Genomic DNA, 20518 nt, shown 5'->3' on the forward strand with positions numbered 1-20518 from the left:
CAGAATTTCAGTCCTAGATTACAATTGTTTTGGGTTTAGATCAGGCTGAGTCAGAGGACCATGAAGTGATTTTCATTCTAAGATGGAGGATATGTTTCAAAATGATGTTGCCTCTGTCAAGTTCTTCCTAACAATCCCCAGCTTCTTGTAGAGACAAATAGTGTTTGATCACCAGAGATTGAACATTTGTAATGCCCTTAGACATCCAGGGCCACACACTTGTCCATTCAGTTTAGACTTTTCCTCTTATAGATGAACAACATTTAAAACACTAGACAAGCAGATAAACTATAAGAACAGGTATAGAAGCCCAGAAGAGTTTCACCAAGGGAAAGTAAAAATCTGATAACCAAAAAAGTCCAGAGAGAACTTACTCCAAGGGAGAAAAACAGAAACAAAATAAACCCAATGCTAAAGGATCCCAACCAAATATCAGAACTCAATTCAGCAAGATTCACCTCTAAGCCATGAGCAGAATGGTGCCTCAAACAGAAACACATGAGGTTTCAGCTGTGCAAGATCTTGTGCTGTGCTCCATAACTAAACACCTCAGGTCACTCCAGGTGAAGTGGGCTGGCACGAAATAATCACACAGAGACAGAGAAATACCTTTCTCTTTGGGTCCTGTGATGGATCCTCTAACCTTAGGGGTCCGTGGAAGGAGAGAGAGGAGCACATGCTGAACCCTTTTTTGGAGGGGAGAAGCCATTCAAATGAGGCAAGGGGTAGGATTACAAAGAAACAGGTGAGTGTAGCTCAACTCTCTGGGTGCCACCTACTCCTGGGGCCACTCCTTGTTATCCAAGCCAGGGAAAAGCCCAAGTCATAAGTCATGGCACTACTGAGCGATCTTTCAGATCCCCGTGGTGCATCAGACTTAAAGGGGCGTGCATTTGGAATGGCTCCCCACAATCTTGTGCAGTCAATTGTATTTCACACAAAATTATTAGAATTGAGGATTCCAGTCCAAGGCAATGAGGGCTTGAGTAGAATTAAGGTGAACCTTCTATTTCTGACAACACCCTCCAGCCACAGGCTACCAGGAATGCACCCATAGTTGAACAAGGAAGGCTTCAAATGCTGGGGAACCACTGGGGTACCCCTTGCTGGACATCTCAACAAGAACATGTTTCAGGAGAATTATTATAGGATTTGGGCTCATGTTAGGTGACTTCATAGGTGGGTTCAAGAAATGAGGGATTAGGCTGGATGCTGTCAGGTGGCAAGGATAATTATTTTTTCTTATCTCGATAATTCTTATCTGTAAGACGGGAAGAATGAACCAGAGTTAACATCATACTAGGTAAAGCAAAAGCAGTCACATTGTGAGAGAGGGAGTTGTGTTTGGTCATTTTTGTGATTTGGACAATATTTATGTTTTCGGTTCACACACATTATGAAATTTTCTTTTTCTTGATCTATCAGTCAGAATGTGACCTTGTCTGATGCTGGTGTTTTGTGAAATTCTGCTCAACCGGACAACACCACAGCTTCACGGTTGGTGCCAGGCCAGCTCCTAGCAACACCAAGGCTTGTGGAGGGGAAGTGAAAGCCAGCTCTCAGCTGTTAGGAGCTGTTTTTGTTTTTGTTTTTCTTTTTACTGTTAACACTTGAAAAGCCAGAATTGACAACCCCTTTTGGCAGAACATGAGCTCTCCATGTTACAACATGCCATCTCTCTCCAATACCCTATCAATGATCCACTTCACTCGTTTCCACTCTTGTCTACTGAAAACGTTTAAATTTGCACCCCTCACTCAATGGGAAAAGAACCAATTAAGCCCAGAGAGAAATGACTGGCCTAGGATCTCCCAGTGAATTGGTAGGACTGTGGATTTCCCTCCAGCAAAACCCTTTGCTATACATTAAGGTAGACTGTTAAGCCTCTGAGGTATCAGCCTCTAAACCGGTCATTTAAAAACACTTCTCACCATTTTATCTACAGTGGATTCCTATCTTACTGCTTCTTTCTGGGATTTTAAGATCTTTGCTCAGTTGCTCCAGCCACCCCTGACATTCTCTCTGCTCCTCCAATTCACCAGGCGTAATCACTGTATTTAATCTTCTCTCTGCCTGGACTCTCTTCCCTCTCATTTCCACCCGGCTACTTCTCCTCAGCTAACACTAACAGCATCACCTGCTCAGCCAACCTTCCATCCTTGGCGCATAGTACCACTGCTACCTCCTCTGGGATCTCCCAGCCCTTGGCCTCCTTTGAGAGCTTCCCTTGAATTTCTATTGGCTGTTCTCACAATCGGCCAAAGGCATCGGGCTGCAGACGGGAAACCTTGCCCAATGCCCTGCCCACTCTGGGCTTCAGTGAGCAGAGACCCAATCATGGGTCGTGGGAATTCGCCTTCAACATCCACAGCGTGCAGAAGCCAGGCGCCCCCTCCGTCTAGACTCCGGGACGCGCGGTCAGAGCGCCCCTGGCACTGCCAGGCCAGCCTCTGTCAGCACGTGACGGGCCAACGCCCCCAACTGCGCGTCTTCTGCACTTGTGGCCCCGCCCTGCGCCAGGGGGCGGGGCCTATGCGCGCCTGCGCAGCTGCTCGGCTTCCGGGTGGCTGGAGCGCGAAGAGGCGGAGGGCCAGTGTTGCAGGGTAGCGGCTTAGAGTGGGCGTGTTTGCCAAGAGCTCCGACCAGGGGGCTAGGGTCCCGGGTCTTCAGAAGCTAGAGACAGCGGGCGGAGAGGGCCTGGGATTTCCGCCACCGCCACCGCCACCGCCACCTGGCATGTCGGCCGAGGCCTCTGGCCCGGCGGCAGCCGAGGCCCCATCCCTAGACGTCCCTAAGCCCTCGGGTCTGGAGCCTGGCTCCGCCGCCTACGGTTTGAAGCCCCTGACCCCGAACAGCAAGTACGTGAAGCTGAACGTGGGTGGCTCGCTGCACTACACCACGCTGCGCACCCTCACGGGACAAGACACCATGCTCAAGGCCATGTTCAGCGGCCGCGTGGAGGTGCTCACAGACGCCGGAGGTATGCGCGCCACCCTTTCACTTGCCCCCCTGCCATCCCCCAGATTCCCAAATCCCTTTCTCCCAGTTTTCATGGCCAAATCTCGTCATGTCCGTTCTCTAGCCTCACTGTAGTCCAGTCAGTTCTTTCTCATCTCCCTCCAGTCCCCGCTTCCCGTCGTATTTCTCTTTTCTCATTCAAAATATTCCTCCTGCCCCAGTCCTTTATCCCTAGCAATAACCAACTTTTATGGAATCCCTAACCCTGCCAGGCGCTGTGGTCAGTGATTCAACATGTCCCTTCCTAGTCATTGTTATCGATTCTTCTACCCTTCATCCCTCAAAAGACTTGGGGACCAACCATCTGCCAGCAGTACCCCTTCAGGCAACCTCCATCAGTTTCTTCCAACTTGCTTAGTGTTTTGTTCCCTTCTCTTCTTCCGAACTGCTAACAGCCAGCCTGGAGAAGTGGGAGATCTTGGCCGCCTCTCTGTTCCCCTAACGCAAGTTCCTGTACACGGAGGAGTCATCTGTAAATGCACTGTAGAAGGAGAAAGCTGCTTTGAGTTTGTCCAGGACAGCAGAGTGTAGGGTGGACAGTCTTGGCATGTGAACTTTATCTTCTTGGAGTGTTGCATTTAAGTTTGAGACCCATATGCCCTTAGTAGAACCTTGAAGTTTGCAGGAAAATAAAAATTTGGGAGGAGTTCAGCCTTTAACTACTAAAAGTGAAGAATTCATTTATTCAGTAAGTATTTGCAAAGTACCAGTTACTCCTGGAGACCCTTTGGTAAAGGAATCTGACAAGATCAGTCTTATGGAGTTTGCTTTTTTTTTTTTTAATATTTATTTTTTAGGTGTAGATGGACACAACACAAGGCCTTTATTTTTATGTGGTGCTGAGGATCCAACCAGGCCCCACCTGTGCTAGGCGAGTGTTCCACAGCTGAGACACAATCCCAGCCCCTGGAGTTTGCTTTTTGGGGAGGGGGTAGGGAGAGTCCAATAAGCAAATAAACAATAAAATATATGTATATATTCACAGTTAATAAGTCCTATGAATAATTTAAAGTTTAAAATGTTAGTGAAGGGAAGTAGAGGGTAGGGGTAGATATTTTAATTAAATAAAATGATCAGAATCAACACCAGGGGTTATTGATGAGAACTTTGTCATGATGAAAGCCTTCAGAAAGATTTGTTAGCTCTAGGGACCCCAGCAAAGCCATCCTTTTTCCTGTGTCTGCCCACCCCACTAGGTTGGGTGTTGATTGACCGGAGCGGCCGCCACTTTGGTACGATCCTCAACTACCTGCGGGATGGGTCTGTGCCACTTCCTGAGAGTACCAGAGAACTGGGGGAGTTACTAGGAGAAGCCCGCTACTACCTGGTACAAGGCCTGATTGAGGACTGCCAGCTGGCACTACAGGTGAGGGTCTTCCCCTACTCCTCAGTTCCTATGTCCATGTACCTCTGAGAGTTGCCCAGGCATTTGGCTGTTAGGCAGGAAAATGGAGATATAGGGTCTGCCCTGGAGAGCCTGGCTCTGGCTGGCAATAACCCCAGAAAATATGGGGGTGTGATCCTCTTCATCCCTGCTTCCTCAAGCACAGCCCCCTTACCACCTCATGGCAGGACTGTTGCAATGATAAATACCTGCTCTCTACTTCTTGCTGGTCCTTCCCAGACAATCCAGCTATTTAACCACCTAAGTAATTTATCCTTGAACACAACCCCCGTCTATTTTCCTCCTTGCTCAGAAGTTCTCCATAGTTCCCTGTGCCCCTGGGGAAAATATATAAATTTAAATTGGAATATAATAACCTCCATGATCTGGTCCTATCCTGGGAGGCAGATTTTCCCATGTCTCCCATCTCCCTAGGGTTGTTTTTGTTTGAGTGAAATTCTTTTGTCAAATTAAATCTCACGGAAGCTGCAGAGCTGCATCTTCTGGGCTCCATTTCTGTGGATCCCTTAGGGATCTGAGAACAGGGCTTGGAAAGCACAGTCAGGACCCAGAGGGGTCCTTGTCACCTCTGCCGCAGCTAACTGAGCAACCTTGAGCAAGTCAGTTCCTACTGCTGGTACTCTGTCTCTGTGTCCCAAAAGATAGTCAGGAAAAATAAGTACAGTGTAATGAGTTTTATATAAAGCCTTTTATTCTGTTCCGTTTTAACAATGTTAAAATGTCTTATCTTTTATGATACAATAATAATAGGAGATTATAAGAGTTTCTCTTTTATGCCCTTTATAGATTAAAAAGTAGTGAATAACTTTCTCTTATCTCAGGGAATATTTACTGCTTCTTGAAATTCAAAGGTATAAAATCCCTTTGAACAATATCCATGGTTTTCAAACTTTTTGACTGTAGCCCATAGGAAAAAAAAATACTTTATACTCATTCATGTAACTGAAATAAGAGTGTTATGAAAGGATACTTTTAGTGAAATGTACTTGGATATATTGTTTCTTTCCGCTCTTCCTTCCTTTCTTCTTCCTTATTCCTTCTTTCTTCTTTAATACAGTTTGAGACACATTAAACTTATTTCATGACCCATTAATGAGTTATCACTTGGCAGTTGGAAAAACATTAAACTAGATCTTAGAAATACATTCCTGCTCTATAATTTTAAACTGAGCTAATGTTATTGTATACCCACTATGCATTGGGAAGGATTTTGCTATCTGGTTGTGTGTACATTTTGTACCCTTGGTTGACATAAGAGAAACATGAGGTCAATGAGCAACCAAGGTCAATGAGCCAGTAAGCAGCAGAGCTCAGATTCACCCCCGGGTTGTCTGATTCCCAAATGCTTTTCCTTCATGCTCCATCTGCCTCCTTTCTAGGTTTCCTGAGGACCCCTCTCAGCTCCACCCCCCACAGCTCAGCACACTCCTCAGGGTATGGCACACAGTAATCATTGGTCTCTGCAAATCTTTTCTCTTTTTAGTTTTTCCTCATCATTCCCAATCACCTACTCACTTCCCTTTTCCTCAGGGGTATCCATCCATTTCTGATGTTTTGATAACATACGCTTGGATTATATTTGTACCCTGGAAAAGCTAAAGCATTATTGGTATATACATTTTAAATTTTCATAAATGGCATTGAGTAGTGGTTTGTGTTGTTTCATAGTTTTTCATTCAACACCTGTTTTTTTAAATCTATTCATGCTGTTGCATGTACATCTAGTTCTTTGCTTCTAACAGCTGCACAGGAATCTGTGGTGTTCGCTTGCTATCTTTTATTTATACATTCCCCTGAGGTTGGAGACCTAGATTGTCCCCACAAATAGTGCCACTGTGAGTATCCTTGTACATGTTCCCTTTCGCTCCTGTGCCAGAGTTTCTTGTGATTGTAGCTGAAAGAATTACTGGGACATGGAACATATGCAATCTGAATTTCAGTAAATATTGTCAGATTGCTCTCCCAAATGGTTCTAGTGCTTTATTCTCATGATCTTCAGTGCATAAGAAATCCCATTTGTTCAAATTCTCAACACGTGGCATCCTCCTTTCTAATTTTGCCAGTCTGATGGATATAGAGTGATCTCATTCCACTTTGCATGCCTCTTGATTACTAATGAGATTGAGCATCCTTTCATATACATACTCACGATAGCTTTTTTGGTGTCACTCTTCTGTAAATTGCTTATTCATATTCTTTACCAAATTTTCTAGCGAGTTTCCTGTCTTTCTCTTGTTGCTTAGCAGGAGATCCTTGCATATTTTAGTTTAGCTCCTAGGGAAAATTAAGCCCTATTATGTAATGGCATGTATTATACATGCTCTAAGGCATGTTATAGATAATAAATTGACTTTTCTTCCAAGCATCTAGGATAGTACTATTTTTCTATCATGCTTGAGAGGATTCAGAAAATAACACAAATTATTTTCCAGGTTTTGAGATTTACTTAAGAAACCCCATCTAGATAATAATTTGTAGTCAATTTTAGATATTGTCAGTATTTTCTCTTAGAATGTCACCTGTCTGTAGCATCTGGTGTTGATTTTTTTAAAAAATTACAAATAACCACTCATTATATTTAAAGCAGAATTTGTAATATCAATTGTAGAACTTTAGTAAACACAGATAACCAAAAAAATATGAGCAACAGTTTTTTTCCAGGTCTTTTGGGGTGTGTGTGTGTGTGTGTGTGTTGTGTGCATGCAAAATGTGTGTCTCTGCCACAATAAGATCGTGCTGTGTGTACTGTTTTATAATCTGCTTTTTAAAATTATTATTAATAATTGCCATCTTTCTGTATCAATAAAGTTTTTATGTAACATCCAGGGCATATTCCAGTTTCTCCAGTTGTTCCAGAAATGTTTTTATACCTGGTTCATCCAAACCAGAATCCAGTCTAGATCCTCACATTGCATCATGTTATCATGTTCTGTAAGTCTTGTCTAATCCAAAACAGTCCTTTTTTCTCATGATGCTGACTTACTAGAGACTGCCAGTTGTCCTATACAATGGACCTGCTTATCAAACCTGCCTGGTTATTTTCTCCTGATATCATTGTTGTGTTACCCAGCCCTGTTTTGAATTTCCTGTAAATTGAACCATAAATTTTAAGGCTTGATACTAAGCATTTTGGTTAGAATACCTTATAGGTATGTTATATATTTCATATTTGGCTACATCAAAAGATCCATAACATTGCTAATATGAGCCCTCATTAATATTGCTCACAATTGGTCCCTGGATTTGGGTATTGGTTTGATTCTTTTATTATGTTTACTTTCCTTGTTGCCAACTGTAAAGCCATCTGTATGGTATTATTTGGGCATTTAATAGCAATTACCTATCAACAGTAGACCATTTGATAATCCTTGCCTGAATCAATATTTTTATTATGGTTGTAGAATAGTTATAATTCTATCATTTCTTCAACATTATTCCATGGGGATTTCTTACCAAGTTGTCTTCCATTGTCAACTGAGACATTCTTGACATTAATGTAGACAAATTATCTTTTTTTTTTTTTTTTTGCTTAGTAGTATATTTTACTTATTTAAGATATAAGAAGTTTTTTCCTGTTCTACATTTTTTATTAGCTTGTGTAATTCTGTTTTTATAGTTTCATGTATGGACCTTTTACTCTTGGTAGTGTACTCAGTTTTTAAAATGTGAATTATGAAGGGATGTGACTCTTTTTTTTTTTTTAATCTTCCATAGAGTAAGCTAGTTTTCCTCTCCCATACTGAGTAGGGCTAATATGTACCAAATAGATTGTTGAAGGGATATGGTGTGACTTTTGAAGCTAGGACATAAAAGGCATTACTACTTCTTCTGCGCCTCTCTTGGATCATTTATTCTGGGAGCCAGCCATTTTGTGAAGACACTCAAGCAGCCTTCAGGAGATCCATTTGGTAAGGAACTGACGCTTCTTGCCAACCACCAGCACAAACCTTCAGCCATCTGGATGAACTATCTCGGAAGCAGATACTCCAGGCCCGGTCAAGTCTTCAGATGACATACCCTAGCCAACATCTAAACTATAACTTCATGAAAGACCCTGAACCAGGACCACCCACCTAGGCCAATCTTAAATTCCTGATCCATAGAAAGTATATGGGTTAATAAATGTTTATTTTAAGCTTCTAAGTTTGTAGTAATTTGTTACCCAGCAAGAGATACAGATTTTGGTTCCTGGAGTGGGGCATCTGCTATAAGAAAAACTTCAAATGTGGAAGTAGCTTTAGAACTAAGAAGTAGGGAGGAATTCAAAGGACTGAGGATAATGTTAGCAAAAACCTAAAGAGCTTTGAAGAGTTTGTTAATAGAAGATTGATGACGGTGAGGCGGCAGCAGTGAGGGCTTAACAGTTAGGAAAATGTTCTTGGAAACTGATGGAAAGTTATGTACTAGTTATATACTGCCAGAAAGCTTAGCAACCTTGTCTCTGGTAATTTAAAAAGTAGAAAATATACCTAATGAACTTGGTTATCTAGTTACGGAGGCTCCCAGATAGAATGCTAAAGGTACCACCTAGTTTCTTATTGCTTATGGTAAAACAGAAGAGGAGAGAAAACCTAAAGAAAAAGCAGTGGAACCAAAAAAAAGCCAGAAATTGTTCGATTTAGAAATTCACAGCCTTCCAAATAATAAATATGTTCAATTTATTTTTATTTATTTTTTTTTTTAAAGAGAGAGGAGAGAGAGAGAGAATTTTTAATATTTATTTTTTAGTTATTGGCGGACATAACATCTTTGTATGTGGTGCTGAGGATCGAACCCGGGCCGCACACATGCCAGGCTAGCGTGCTACCGCTTGAGCCACATCCCCAGCCCAAATATGTTCAATTTAACAAGTGACTGCCAGGCAAAGATTAAAAACAGGGTGTTCTCAGGAAAACATGGTCTAAAGATGAACCGGGAATGGGCTTATAAAGTCCTTTGATTATAAAGTTCTCAGAAATATCCAAGAAGATGCCTCGGAGAATCATTTGATAAATAATAACACTTCTAAGAAATGCTTAGGATGTTGTCCCTCAGGAGTCTGAGCACAAGCCTAAAGTAGAGAAGGGCATATCTTACAGATTTGTGAGTATGGCTTTTTTCTTGGGAAGCAAACCCCAAGACTTTTAAGATGATAAGTATTAAATATAATTATATTGACAGAAACACTACTAGCTTGGATCAAAAGGGACAGAGACAGCAAAAGAAGAGGCCTTTGGACTCCCAAACTTCCACAGGCAGGAAGCAGGCTGAGGAAACTATGGAGCTGCAAACATCTTTCATGAAAAGGAAGGCTGACTCAGCATAGGAGCCTAGAGAATTGTTTCTGAACAAGGGTAGGCATTAAAGAATTCCCAGCCTGTGGCCAAAGGAATCACAGAATCTCTAGGACCAGGAATTTCTCTGTGCCTCTGTTTCCCCTGCCCCATTTTGAACAAGAGTGTCCCCCGTGGTCATCCTGTGCCTGTTTGGCCATTGCATATTGAGTATGTGGAGGAGACAATTTGTTTCTTATTCCCAGGTCTTTAGGGAAAGTCCTTCAGGAGCTATATTTAGGGAATTATACCCAAGTAGCCTCATCCCCACCCGGCCTGATTGAGATGTCAGCATTCTGTACTTTGAGTTGATGCTGTAATGGGATGAGACTTTGAGGGATGTTGGGAAGGGGTGAATGGGTTTTGCATGTGAATCATCAGAGGGTGGACTTTGCAGCCAACCTCCAGGGCAGCCCCAGTGATTCTTATCCTCAAGTAGTCATTCCTAGTGTCACCTCCTTGCACCTTGAGTAGGGCTCATGAATCTGTATCAGAGGACAATGAGGCTTCCACCTTGCTCTTGCTTGGATTATTTGCTCTAGAGAAGCCAGCTGCTATGTTACGAGGATTCTCAAGCAAACCAGTAGAGAGGTCCATAAGGCAGGGGTTGGGTGTTTCCTGCCAACAACTGTTACCAGCCGTACAAGAAAGCTTCCTCAGAAATGGATGCTCTAGAGGGAATCATCTTCAGATGCCAATAACTCCTGCTGATCACAACCATGTGAGATAACTCATGCCAGAATGGTCTGGTGAAGCCACTTCTGAATTCCTGACTTATGCAAACTGAAATAATGAATACATTTTGTTAATTGAGGCTGCTAAGTTCGCGGGCAGTTTGTTCAGCAATAAGTAACTAACATACTCTCCATACTTACCCCCGCTCATCTGTGGTGTCCTTTTTCAAATATCAGTTCTCATACACACCAGTGTGTTTCTGAGCTGTCTATTGTGTCCAAGTTGTTTTTTACTTCTGCGCCAGAACTACACTGTATTTATTATGGTTTTGTAGTGTACATAGTGTCTCCACTTGGCTCTTTTAAAAAACTAACTCTGAGGCAGGTGACATGGTACATGCTTTAATCCCAGCAACTTGGGAGCTGAGAAAGGGAGGATCACAATTTCAAGGCCAACCTTAGCAATTTAGCAATGACCAGTGTTTCAAAAAATAAAAGGGGAAGGGTGTTTAGTGATAAAGTGCTCTGGGTTTGATCCCCAGTACTTCCCCCACTCCCTGAAAAAAATTTGACTCTAGTTTTAGACTTTTATTTCATTTACATTTTGTTTTATTTATTAATTCACTTACTTATTTTGAGGTGGGGTCTTGTCATGTTGCCCAGGCTGGTCTTGAACTCCTGGTCTCCTGCCTCAGTCTCCCAAGTTACTGGGGCTACAGCATATGCTACTCCACCAGCCTTCCATATTAATTTTGAAGAAGCCTTAGGGGAAAAAAATAGGAAAATTGGCTGAGCACCATGGCGCACGCCTCTAGTCCCTGTGACTCAGGAGGCTGAGGCAGGATTACAAGTTTAAGGCCAGCCTCAGCAACTTAGTCCCTAAAGCAACTTATCAAGACTCTGTCTCAAAGGATACAAAGCGCTAGGGACGTGGCTCAGTGGTTAAGCAAACAGGAGGCTGCTTTAGCCAGGGCCCTTAGTGAGCAGGGCTGGCAATGTGAAGAGGCACCTTTGAGCCAAGATCTGAATAGTACAAAGCAGCCAACAGTGTAGACAGCAGAGTGGAAACCCAGGGCCAGGATGGACACAGCTGGAAGCATGAAGGAGCAAGGCAGGCAGCAGAGCCAGCAGAGATGGGATCCTGCACAGCCTGGTGGACCACTGAGTCTGGATTTTTCTCCTGCCCAGGGCCACAAGCAGCATTTATTTATTTATCTATCTGTCTGTCTGTCTATTTTTGGTGCTGGGGATTGAACCCAAGGCCTTGCACATGCAAGGCAAGCAAGCACTCTACCAACTGAACTATATCCCCAGCCCACACAAGCAGCTTTTGAAGGCCTTTAAGTGAAGGAGCGAATGACCTCTGGTTATATTGTTAACCACCTTCCACTTCTTCCCCAGCAAAGAAGGGAGAACCTGTGCCCGCTGTGCCTCATCCCCACGGTGACATCTCCCCGGGAGGAGCAGCAGCTCCTGGCCAGCACCTCTAAGGTGAGGCCCCTGAGCTCTGTGGGGTGGAGGCTTAGGGCCTCTCCCTGCAGCCTGATCCCATCCTTCTCCTCCTCTCCCCCAACAGCCCGTGGTGAAGCTCCTGCACAACCGCAGTAACAACAAGTACTCCTATACCAGGTGACTGCTATGGTTGGGCAGGGTGTGTGTGTTCATGTGCAAACCAGGCAAAATCTGGGGTGCACAGCCCTGCTGCGGGTCCAAAGGGAAGGCTGTGGCCACACAGGGCAATAAGGACGCCTGCCTCAGTGCACATACCAGCTCTGCCACTTGCCCACTGGGTACTTTGAGCAGATCATCTCCCATTCAGAGCTTCAGTTGTATCCTCAGTACACAGAGGTTTAGATGAGGACTAAATGATGGCTGTCATGGACTAAGTGCTGATTTTCAAACCAGATTTCTCTAAGTGCTCTGTTAACTTAGACAACTCTCCCCCTGTTTTGAGGTAGGTGTTGTGAACTCCATTGACAGATGAGGAGATTGAGGCACCAAGAGGTGTTAAGTAACTTGCCTGGTGTCAGTCCGTTAAAAAGTGGCAGAGCTGGGGTGCCTGATGTGGCAGCTTGGTGAAGCAGCCTGGCTCAAGAGCCTACATGGGGAGCTGAACGGCTGTGCTTGCTGGGATTTACCCAGCAAATGCTATTTCCCTTTTGAGGCCTGTTTGTCTGGAAGATCCTGCAGGGCAGAACCAGAGTGCCTTCAGGAGTGGGGGCGGAGCAGGAAGGGGAAGCCAGTCATGCTGAGGCCTTGCTGCCCCCCCCCACCTGGTCCTCAGCACTTCAGATGACAACCTACTTAAGAACATCGAACTGTTTGACAAATTGGCCCTGCGTTTCCACGGGCGACTGCTCTTCCTCAAGGATGTCCTGGGGGATGAGATCTGCTGCTGGTCTTTCTACGGGCAGGGTCGCAAAATCGCCGAGGTGTGTTGCACCTCCATTGTCTATGCCACGGAGAAGAAGCAAACCAAGGTCAGAGGGGTTCCAGGACTGGTCAGGGAGGCATGAGGGTGGGTAGAACCAGGACTCTGGACAGAGGCAGCTTAGCTGATGGGGCAGGGAGAGTCCTTCAGTTGGAGTCAGGGGCCAGAGTTCTGGGGCCTTGGCTGTGTAACTTGGGCAGGTCATCTTACTTCAGTGGTCTCTTTCTTTCTCTGTAAAATGAAGGTGTTGGTTTAGAGCAGGGTTGTCTTCTGTGCTGAGGATTGAACTCAGGGCATCTCATAGAGCAGGGTTCTTAACCTCTGCATCCCCGGCAATAGTTTGCAGGTTTGGAGGTGTGTACATTTTTCTGTCTAGAAGGTCCATGGTTGTCTTTAGAATTTCAGAAGGATCTATTATCCACAAAAGTTTCTTAAAACCTGAGGACCACATGGTCTCACATGGAACACATCTGAGTTTGTAGATTCTGAGTCATGAACATGACAGTCATCAGCAAATGTTTCTCAAGCACCTGCTCTGCACTAAACACTGCACCAGACTCGGAACCGCAGAGGAGGATAAGCTGAGTAATGAGCAAGCCCTTCTTCACCTGTTCCTTCTGAACTTAATATGAGGCTATGCCCTGGGTACTCCCCAAAGCCACTTCACACCTCCTACCTCTGCACACATTCTTTTTGGAATTTTTTTTTCCCTGTCCCTTTCTACTTAATGAACCTGTACCTAACCATTAAGACCCAAGCCAAGCATCATTTTCCTTGGGACACCTTTGCTCATGAATTTTGAATCCAACCATCTCAAAGTTGGTCACACTCCCTTCTTAGCTGGAGATAGCATTTATGATAGTGTATGGGTGTGGAAATGGGGGCTGCTTCAGTGGCCAGGCAATTCTTTGCCTTTTTCTTTCCTGTGTCCCCAACACTAGCCTGGCCCTTGTTACACAGGTAGGAAACATTGATGGAATGCATGAGTGAATGAATGACTCAGCTTTTTGAAGGTTTCTTCTGCAATTGGGAAGAAAGGAAGATAAACCAATAATTAGAATACAACTTGTTCAGAGCTACGTACATTATATCCTTCCAAGGCCACACGAGTGGAGTACCCCAACAACTTCTTGACTTTGTTTCTGTGTACTTCCGTTCATCACTCTGCCTCAATGGCATTGGCCTCCTTGTTGATCTTTGAATAATCCACTAGGCATACCACTGACCTGGGTGCCATTGCCACTCCCCAGCCTGCTTTCTCTAGCTGTCCCTGGTCTGCCTCCCTCCCATGCTTTGGTTAGATATACCCTTCAGTGATATCCCTAAACTCCCTCTTGAAAGATGTCACACTGGCCATGGCCAATCTCCTTCCCTTTTCTTGATGTGTTTTTGCATAACATTTGTCATCATCTGACTTAGGTTATGTTTTGAGCGTATGTCTGAGTCCTCCTCCTAGAATGGAGACATGCCAAGGGCAGGAACTTTTGTGTTCTGTTCGCTGTCATATTCCCCATTCCTATAACAATACCTAGCGTAGTGCAGTCACTCATTAGGCTTCAGAGCTTGGAGTATGAGTTTGCCAGGTAAAGAAGTTGCAGAGGGGACAGTCCAGGCCCGAGAACCTGACTGCAGAGGCTGGGAGGCACATGAGTGCAGGAGCTGTGGGGGACAGGGACTATGGGACTGGACCAGAGGGTAGGAGTGGGGAGATTGATGGCTTTTTGCAGGTGGAATTCCCAGAGGCCCGGATCTTCGAGGAGACCCTGAACATCCTCATATATGAGACTCCCCGGGACCCAGACCCAGCCCTCCTTGAGGCCACAGGGGGTGCATCTGGAGGTGGTGGGGCAGGCCGAGGGGAAGATGAAGAGAACCGAGAGCACCGTGTCCGCAGGATCCACGTCAGGCGCCATATCACCCACGATGAGCGTCCTCATGGCCAACAGATTGTTTTCAAGGACTGACTTTTGACCCTTCCCCTGCCTTCCTCCTGGGACCCATCCATACCTCTTATTTTTCTCCCGTCCCCAGACCTTTGCCCCGGCTCTGCTGGCCAAGTCGTGGGTCTTCTGTCCCTTCGTTGCATAGTACAGTTCACTTGCACCCTTTTCCGTTCATGTTCACTCACTGCTAACAGTTGTACATTCCAGCCCCTCCCCTCAGGCAGAGCCCTTCAGAAGGCCCCTCCTCCCCATTCTTGTCCTGCGATCTTTCCTTCACCAGATGGTTTAGAAGAACTTAGAATCCCCTTTCTCTTTTTTTAGTACAGTGTACACACCTAAGTGTTGAGCCAGTCCTTAGCAACATCCACCATGTTCTGAGCCACCTCCCACCACTGTGCAAGGTACTCTGCTTCCCTCCCTCCCCACCATTTTCCCTACCTCCTTAACTTCGTACTAGGCTGGCCTGGGCTGTTGCCAGCTTGGCTATCTTCTTGATCTGTTTCATATTATTTATTATTTTAATTTTATATTAAATTATTGGAATAAAGTTGAGTTGAAAGCCTGCTGCTGGTTCACCCAGGGAGAGGAATGGGGAGACGGCTTGTGTTAGGTGATGCCTGGCTAGTTGTATGGCAGAAGGCAGGAGTTCCGCCCCAAGCCCTCCCTGAGGCTGGTAGCTGGGAAGGAAGTACACAGGAGTTAGGAAAGGGTTCAAAATTTATATTTCAGCACTTACTGGCCATCCACAGCCCCCTCCCAACCCTCACAGAGGAGGTGGTCCTGGCTGCCACTAAAGCATCTCTCGAGTCAGGTGTCTGAAGGGAACACCTTCCTTCAAGGGTCTGGTGCGAAGACAAAATCGAGTGCCTGACGTTCAGCCCCAGCCACGTTGGGGTGCCAGAGGTCCACAATGAAGACTACTCTAGGCCCATCTTCAGGGGAACCTAGGGCACATGAGGATAGAAACAGAACAGCAGCTGACATGAAGCACTCACTAGAGACTCAAAAGAGTATATAGGTGCCAACCTCTGTTCTAGCCCTTTATATGTATGAACTCTTAATCACCAAAACAAATTATGAGGTAGCTCCGTGGTTATACAAAGCAACTAAGGTATAATAAGCTTAAATGATTTTCCCAATATCTGACCCCAAAATGTAGAGGGAGGAGAGAAGCCCAGGTGATCCAGACCTGAAGTCCTGTGCTGTGAGCTATTTTGTATGTACCTCCATTAACTTATTTAACCTGTGATTGCTTTATTAAAAAATGAAAAGGCAGTTTATAATCCCAGCAATTTGGGAGACTAAAGGAGGATCACAATTTGAAGGCCAGCCTCCACAACTTAGTGAGACCCCGTCTCAAAATTTTAAGGAAGAGCTGAGATATCCATCAGTGGTAGAGTGCCCCTGGATTCTATCCCCTGTGCCAAGAGAAAAAAAAAAAAAGGGCAGTTGCCACATAGGTGATTGGAGTTATGTGACTCACTCAAGATCATGCAGTTGAGAATTGGTGGTGCTGGGACAGGAAGTCAGCTGGGCCTGATTCTGCAGCCCTCTAAGTCTCCTTCACTCTTTCATCCTCACCCCCACCCTCAGTAGAGAGGAGGCCCCATTACCATTATGAGCCACTGTGTACAGGAAGGAGTCATCCACCAGGAGACAGTGCCCCTCAGCCCAGCACTGGGGCTCACCCCCAACCACCAGCTCACAGCCAGGGGGGATCTTCACACCTGTGGGAACAGACCAGGCATTTAACTCCTCTGCTTCTGCCCAAGGCGCCCACTCTGCTCAGTCAGCAGATCTAAAGGCCAGGTTCTGTGGTGGTCCCTCCTTGCTCTCTGGTTGGTGATTGGAGTATAATCAACAAAGCACCAGATGGAAGAAGTGCCAGGAGATCACAGAAGTGCTTCTGTGGAAAGCATAATCTATCATTTTTAGAGAATAAAGAAAGCTTCCTGGAGCAAATGGCATCTCCTTCTTGGTTTCCTGACAATTCACCTCAAGAACCCACTATCTGCAGGCACAGTCTCCTCACAAGATACAACTAAGGAGTCCATCCTGGCCCAAGGATCATACAGTTGGGCATGGTGGAAAAAAATGAGACCTACTTAAATGATGGACAATAGGCAGGCATCCCAGAGGAGGCCCAGGATTTGAAAATACTCCCAAAGGCTGGGTAGGAGTCTTCTAGGCAATGATAAGGAGGAACGCTTTCTAGGTTAGAAGTTCAACAGTATGTGACATCTGCCTGAATCAGCCAGAAAGCCTTCATGATTTACAGTATGGTGGGAGGAAGGAGAGGAAGGATCTGGACTTAGTCCTGAGGTCAGCCTGCCCCAAAGTATAGGACACATCCAACTGGCTGCAAGGAGATGCTTTTAGGTGAAACAAGGTCATGGCATACAGTAACAATCAGAAGTTGATTTCCATTTTCTTTCAATCTTCAAAACATCAAAAAGAAAGTCTCAGAGGCTGGGGTTGTGGCTCAGTGGTAGAGCACTTGCCTAGCACGCGTGAGGCCTGGGTTTGATCCTCAGCACCATATAAAGATAAATAAATAAAATAAAGGTATTATATCCATCCACAACTACAAAAATATATTAAAAATCTCAGGCTGGTGCTCCTGGAGCTTTAACACCTTACTAATATTGATACCTTTTCGATGAAGAAAATAGAGGCCCCAGGCTTGGAGTGACTGGAGTATTTAACTAAAATGTTTAAGGCTTTCTTTTTTCTTTATTTATATTTTAGTTATAGGTGGACACAATATTTTATTTTTATGTGGTGCTGAGTATTGAACCCGGTGCCTCCCACGTGGTAGGCACTGAGCCACAACCCCAGCCCTCTTTTTTTTTTTAATTTAAATTTTATGTTATGAGTACTTTCTATGTAGAGTAAGAAATACTGATGATCACAATTCTATAAAGATTGCTTTTCATTAAATAATTAAAACCAAAGGTGGCAGGAGAGTCAATGTGAAGAAACATCATACTGGGGCTAAATGACTATGGTAGAGGTTATGAAGATGGTTTGCAGAGAAGTGAAGCTCAGAAAATGCTACTGTGGCCGGACACCACAGTGCATGCTTGTAATCCCAGCAGCTGGGGAGGCTGAGGCTGGGGGATCGCAAGTTCAAAGCCAACCTCAGCAACTTAAACAATTTAACAAGACGCTATATCAAAATAAAATACAAAAAAAAAAAGGACTGGGAATGTGGTTCAGTGGTAAAGTGCCCTGTGGGCAATAATGAATAATAGAAGATTCTGAGAAGAAAGGCATGAGGAAAATTCATAGCAGAAAGGTTCATCAGCTGAGAAGCAGGTCTGGATGAGGCACTGTAGAAGCAAGGAAGTTGTCTAAAGGCAGGATTTACTTACCCAGATGGCATCTAACCCGAGCGTTGGTGGGCCCACAGCGGCCCTCGAGCCGGGCCCCAGGTAGAAGGACAGAAAAGCCAGCATTGCCGAAGGTGTTGGCACTCATAAAGCTCCGCAGCCCTCTCAGTGCCCTATAGGCTCCCGGGCACCGTCGGCAGTTGCTGGGTTGGCACCGGCCTGCTTGGTACAGCAGGAGCTGGTAGCACCCAGGGGCTAGGGGTGGGGACCAGCCCCGAGGCAGAGGGGTAGTCCCTGAGAAGTCCCAGCTCACAGCCCCAAAGTCCCGCAAAATGGCAGGGAAGCTGCTTTCTAAGAGTTCCACATCATGCCGTTGGGCATCCCGTGGCACAAAGGGGGCTGAAGGCAGGTCTGGTAGAAAAAACAGGCCTGGGCGCTGAATGCCCAGGATACCTGGCCCTCCTCCGAGGCCTGGGCCACCCTGAGCTGCCCGCCTCACCCTACCCATGCCAGCCCATGAGTAGCGCCTGGCATAGGCCCGAAGTCGACGGCTCACTAGGCCTTCTGCTCTGGGTCCTTCTCCAGGCTCCCCAGGGCTCCTTGGGCCTGGTCTGCCAACCTCAGGGCATCCCCTAGGCCCACCACTAACACCTCCAGCCTGGCTCCCAGCCCCCAGAGCCTGTATGTCTTGGGAACCCAGCCGGTAGCAGTACCAGAGGAACAGGGAAGTGAGGGCTCCGAGGAGCAAGGTAAGGGCCGAGGAGGCCAGGGGCAGAGGCCATGGAAGCATAACAGGCAGGGAGGCCCTGGCCAAGAGGTCTGGGGCATCTTCCAGACCCCAGTTTCCTGGTCCCCCCAGCTCTCCACCTGGCCCCTCAATGGCTGCTTCCTGGTCCCCCCCTGGGCAGTTTCCCTTCCACATCCCCTCTCCTGGTTCTTTGGCCTCTCTGATGTCTCCTCTCTACTTTGCACCTCTCTCTCCCCTCCACCTCTCTCTCCCCTCCTTCAGGTGCTAGGAGCCTCCTAGCTCGCTCTCTCCTCTCCTTCCTCCATTCAGTTGTCTCCCCTCCCTCTATCGCTCTCCTCCTTTCTCCTCTATCGCCCTTCTCTCCCTCTCTCTTCCTTCTCCTCGGGCAGTCTCCTCTCCCTCTGCCTCTCTCCACCCTCAGTCTTCCACTCTCCCCTCTTTTCTTCTCCCTCCACCCCCGCTCCTTCTTTAGCTCGCCCTCCCTTTCCCTTCTAGCTTCCCCGGACAGCCAGCCGTTCCTACCCCGCCTGGACCCGCAGCCCAGGACCCCGCAGCCTGTCTTCCTCCGTGGTGGCCTCTCTCTCTCCTTCCTCCCTCTTCTCTCCTTCTTGCCCTCGCTCCTCACTCGACCCGACCCGCTGGTCTTGCCTCTCTCTCGTTCCCTCTCTCCTACTCGCTCCTTCCTTGGCTCCCACTCACCCTGACGTCACTCCTTCCCGCAGCCCTCCCAGCTTAGCTATCTCCGACCCCTCCCAGTGGCAACGCGACTCAGCTCTGGGGGAGGGGTAACTCAGCTCTGGATTTGCCTCCCTGCCCCCCACAGCCCGGACCTGGCGCCACGTGGGGCACAGGGGGCACTGTGCCAACCTCCCGCAGCCCCGCAATGCGAAAAGGAGGGGCGGGGTCTGGATGGGGGCGGGGCTAACCCAGGGGGTGGAGCGAGAGCAGGGACTGACTGACTCTGCCGGGGCTCAGGGACTGCCGGCAGGGAGGCCACCGCCAGTCAGTGGGTCTGCGAGTCCCTCGAGTAGTCAGCCTGTGACTCCTCCTCCCCCTTGGCCTTCACAAGAGCCAGCCCACGCCGGGAGCCCGAACGTTAGTGAAAGCGGCTTCAGCCAATGCCCGCCAAGCCGAGGGCAGGCGGACGCAGGCGGGGCCGAGAAGAGCTGTCCGCGCGCTGGTGGTGCTGAAAAGGGCGCTCCCTAAGCGTGGCGAGGGAGACCAGTTGAAGCTGCCTGGCAGCTGGCCGGGGTTGTGTTGTAAGAGAAAGGGTCTCTCCTTTCCAGATCACCCCTTAGACGTTTCACAAACATGGAAACTCGCTGTTTTCCTGCGGGAGGGGAAGGCCCATCTCATCTGAGTTTTTCTGTAAAATGCAAAGGGGAAAGTCCAATGGGGGATCGGGTAGTGGACAGAGGGCATATTGGAGGACCAAACAGGAGCGAACCAAGCTGTGCCGCTCCTTGGCGCCCTGGGAAGAGGAAATTCAGATTCCAGATGTGCTGGAATGGCGGGGGGAGGGGGCCTAATTACTGCTGGGACTGAAGAGTTTCCTTTGCCTCCCCTAGGGGCCGCGGGAGTGAGTATTACGGTCTTGGCTCCTGATCCCTCCTTCCACCATCTGCACTTCCTCCTCCTCCCTCCTCCGCAAATAA

At 46.8% G+C, this 20518-nt stretch overlaps 2 protein-coding genes across 3 annotated transcripts; one reads left to right on the plus strand and one right to left on the minus strand.

Moving 5' to 3' along the window:
• The first annotated feature begins 2551 nt into the window (after positions 1–2551).
• Kctd13 (potassium channel tetramerization domain containing 13) lies at positions 2552–15335 on the plus strand. The gene is made up of 6 exons (XM_046454538.1): positions 2552–2980; positions 4215–4384; positions 11811–11900; positions 11986–12038; positions 12694–12889; positions 14568–15335. The coding sequence occupies exons 1-6, from the start codon at positions 2737–2739 to the stop codon at positions 14802–14804; spliced, it is 990 nt and encodes a 329-aa protein (XP_046310494.1). The 5' UTR covers positions 2552–2736; the 3' UTR covers positions 14805–15335.
• A 57-nt stretch (positions 15336–15392) lies between these two features.
• On the minus strand, positions 15393–19545 carry Asphd1 (aspartate beta-hydroxylase domain containing 1). 2 transcript variants are annotated; one of them, XM_058582655.1, is made up of 4 exons: positions 19386–19545; positions 18158–18334; positions 16397–16510; positions 15402–15727 (listed from the first exon to the last, which is right to left on the minus strand). In XM_058582655.1, exons 2-4 carry the CDS (start codon positions 18261–18263, stop codon positions 15618–15620), a joined length of 330 nt encoding a protein of 109 aa, XP_058438638.1. In that variant the 5' UTR covers positions 18264–18334; positions 19386–19545; the 3' UTR covers positions 15402–15617. The 2 variants fall into 2 exon arrangements, with proteins under 2 accessions (XP_046310495.1, XP_058438638.1); XM_046454539.2 differs by lacking the exon at positions 19386–19545 and having other exon boundaries at positions 15393–15727; positions 18158–19302.
• Positions 19546–20518: the final 973 nt, after the last annotated feature.

The sequence above is a fragment of the Marmota monax genome, unplaced genomic scaffold, assembly GCF_021218885.2.
Source record: "Marmota monax isolate L192 unplaced genomic scaffold, Marmota_monax_Labrador192_F-V1.1 WCK01_AAM20220418_F8-fsc00086, whole genome shotgun sequence".
NCBI classification, from domain to species: domain Eukaryota; kingdom Metazoa; phylum Chordata; class Mammalia; order Rodentia; family Sciuridae; genus Marmota; species Marmota monax.

Excerpts from the sequence above, each read along its gene's own strand:
- Kctd13 (XM_046454538.1), top strand. The coding sequence starts at position 2,737 with ATGTCGGCCGAGGCCTCTGGCCCGGCGGCAGCCGAGGCCCCATCCCTA. Across the intron at positions 2,981-4,214 it reads GGTGCTCACAGACGCCGGAG|GTTGGGTGTTGATTGACCGG; the intron begins GTATGCGCGCCA and ends CCACCCCACTAG. Across the intron at positions 11,901-11,985 it reads TCCTGGCCAGCACCTCTAAG|CCCGTGGTGAAGCTCCTGCA; the intron begins GTGAGGCCCCTG and ends CTCCCCCAACAG.
- Asphd1 (XM_046454539.2), bottom strand. The coding sequence starts at position 19,037 with ATGTGGAAGGGAAACTGCCCAGGGGGGGACCAGGAAGCAGCCATTGAG. Across the intron at positions 16,511-18,157 it reads TCGGGTTAGATGCCATCTGG|GTGTGAAGATCCCCCCTGGC; the intron begins GTAAGTAAATCC and ends CTGTTCCCACAG. Across the intron at positions 15,728-16,396 it reads GTACACAGTGGCTCATAATG|GTTCCCCTGAAGATGGGCCT; the intron begins GTAATGGGGCCT and ends CATGTGCCCTAG.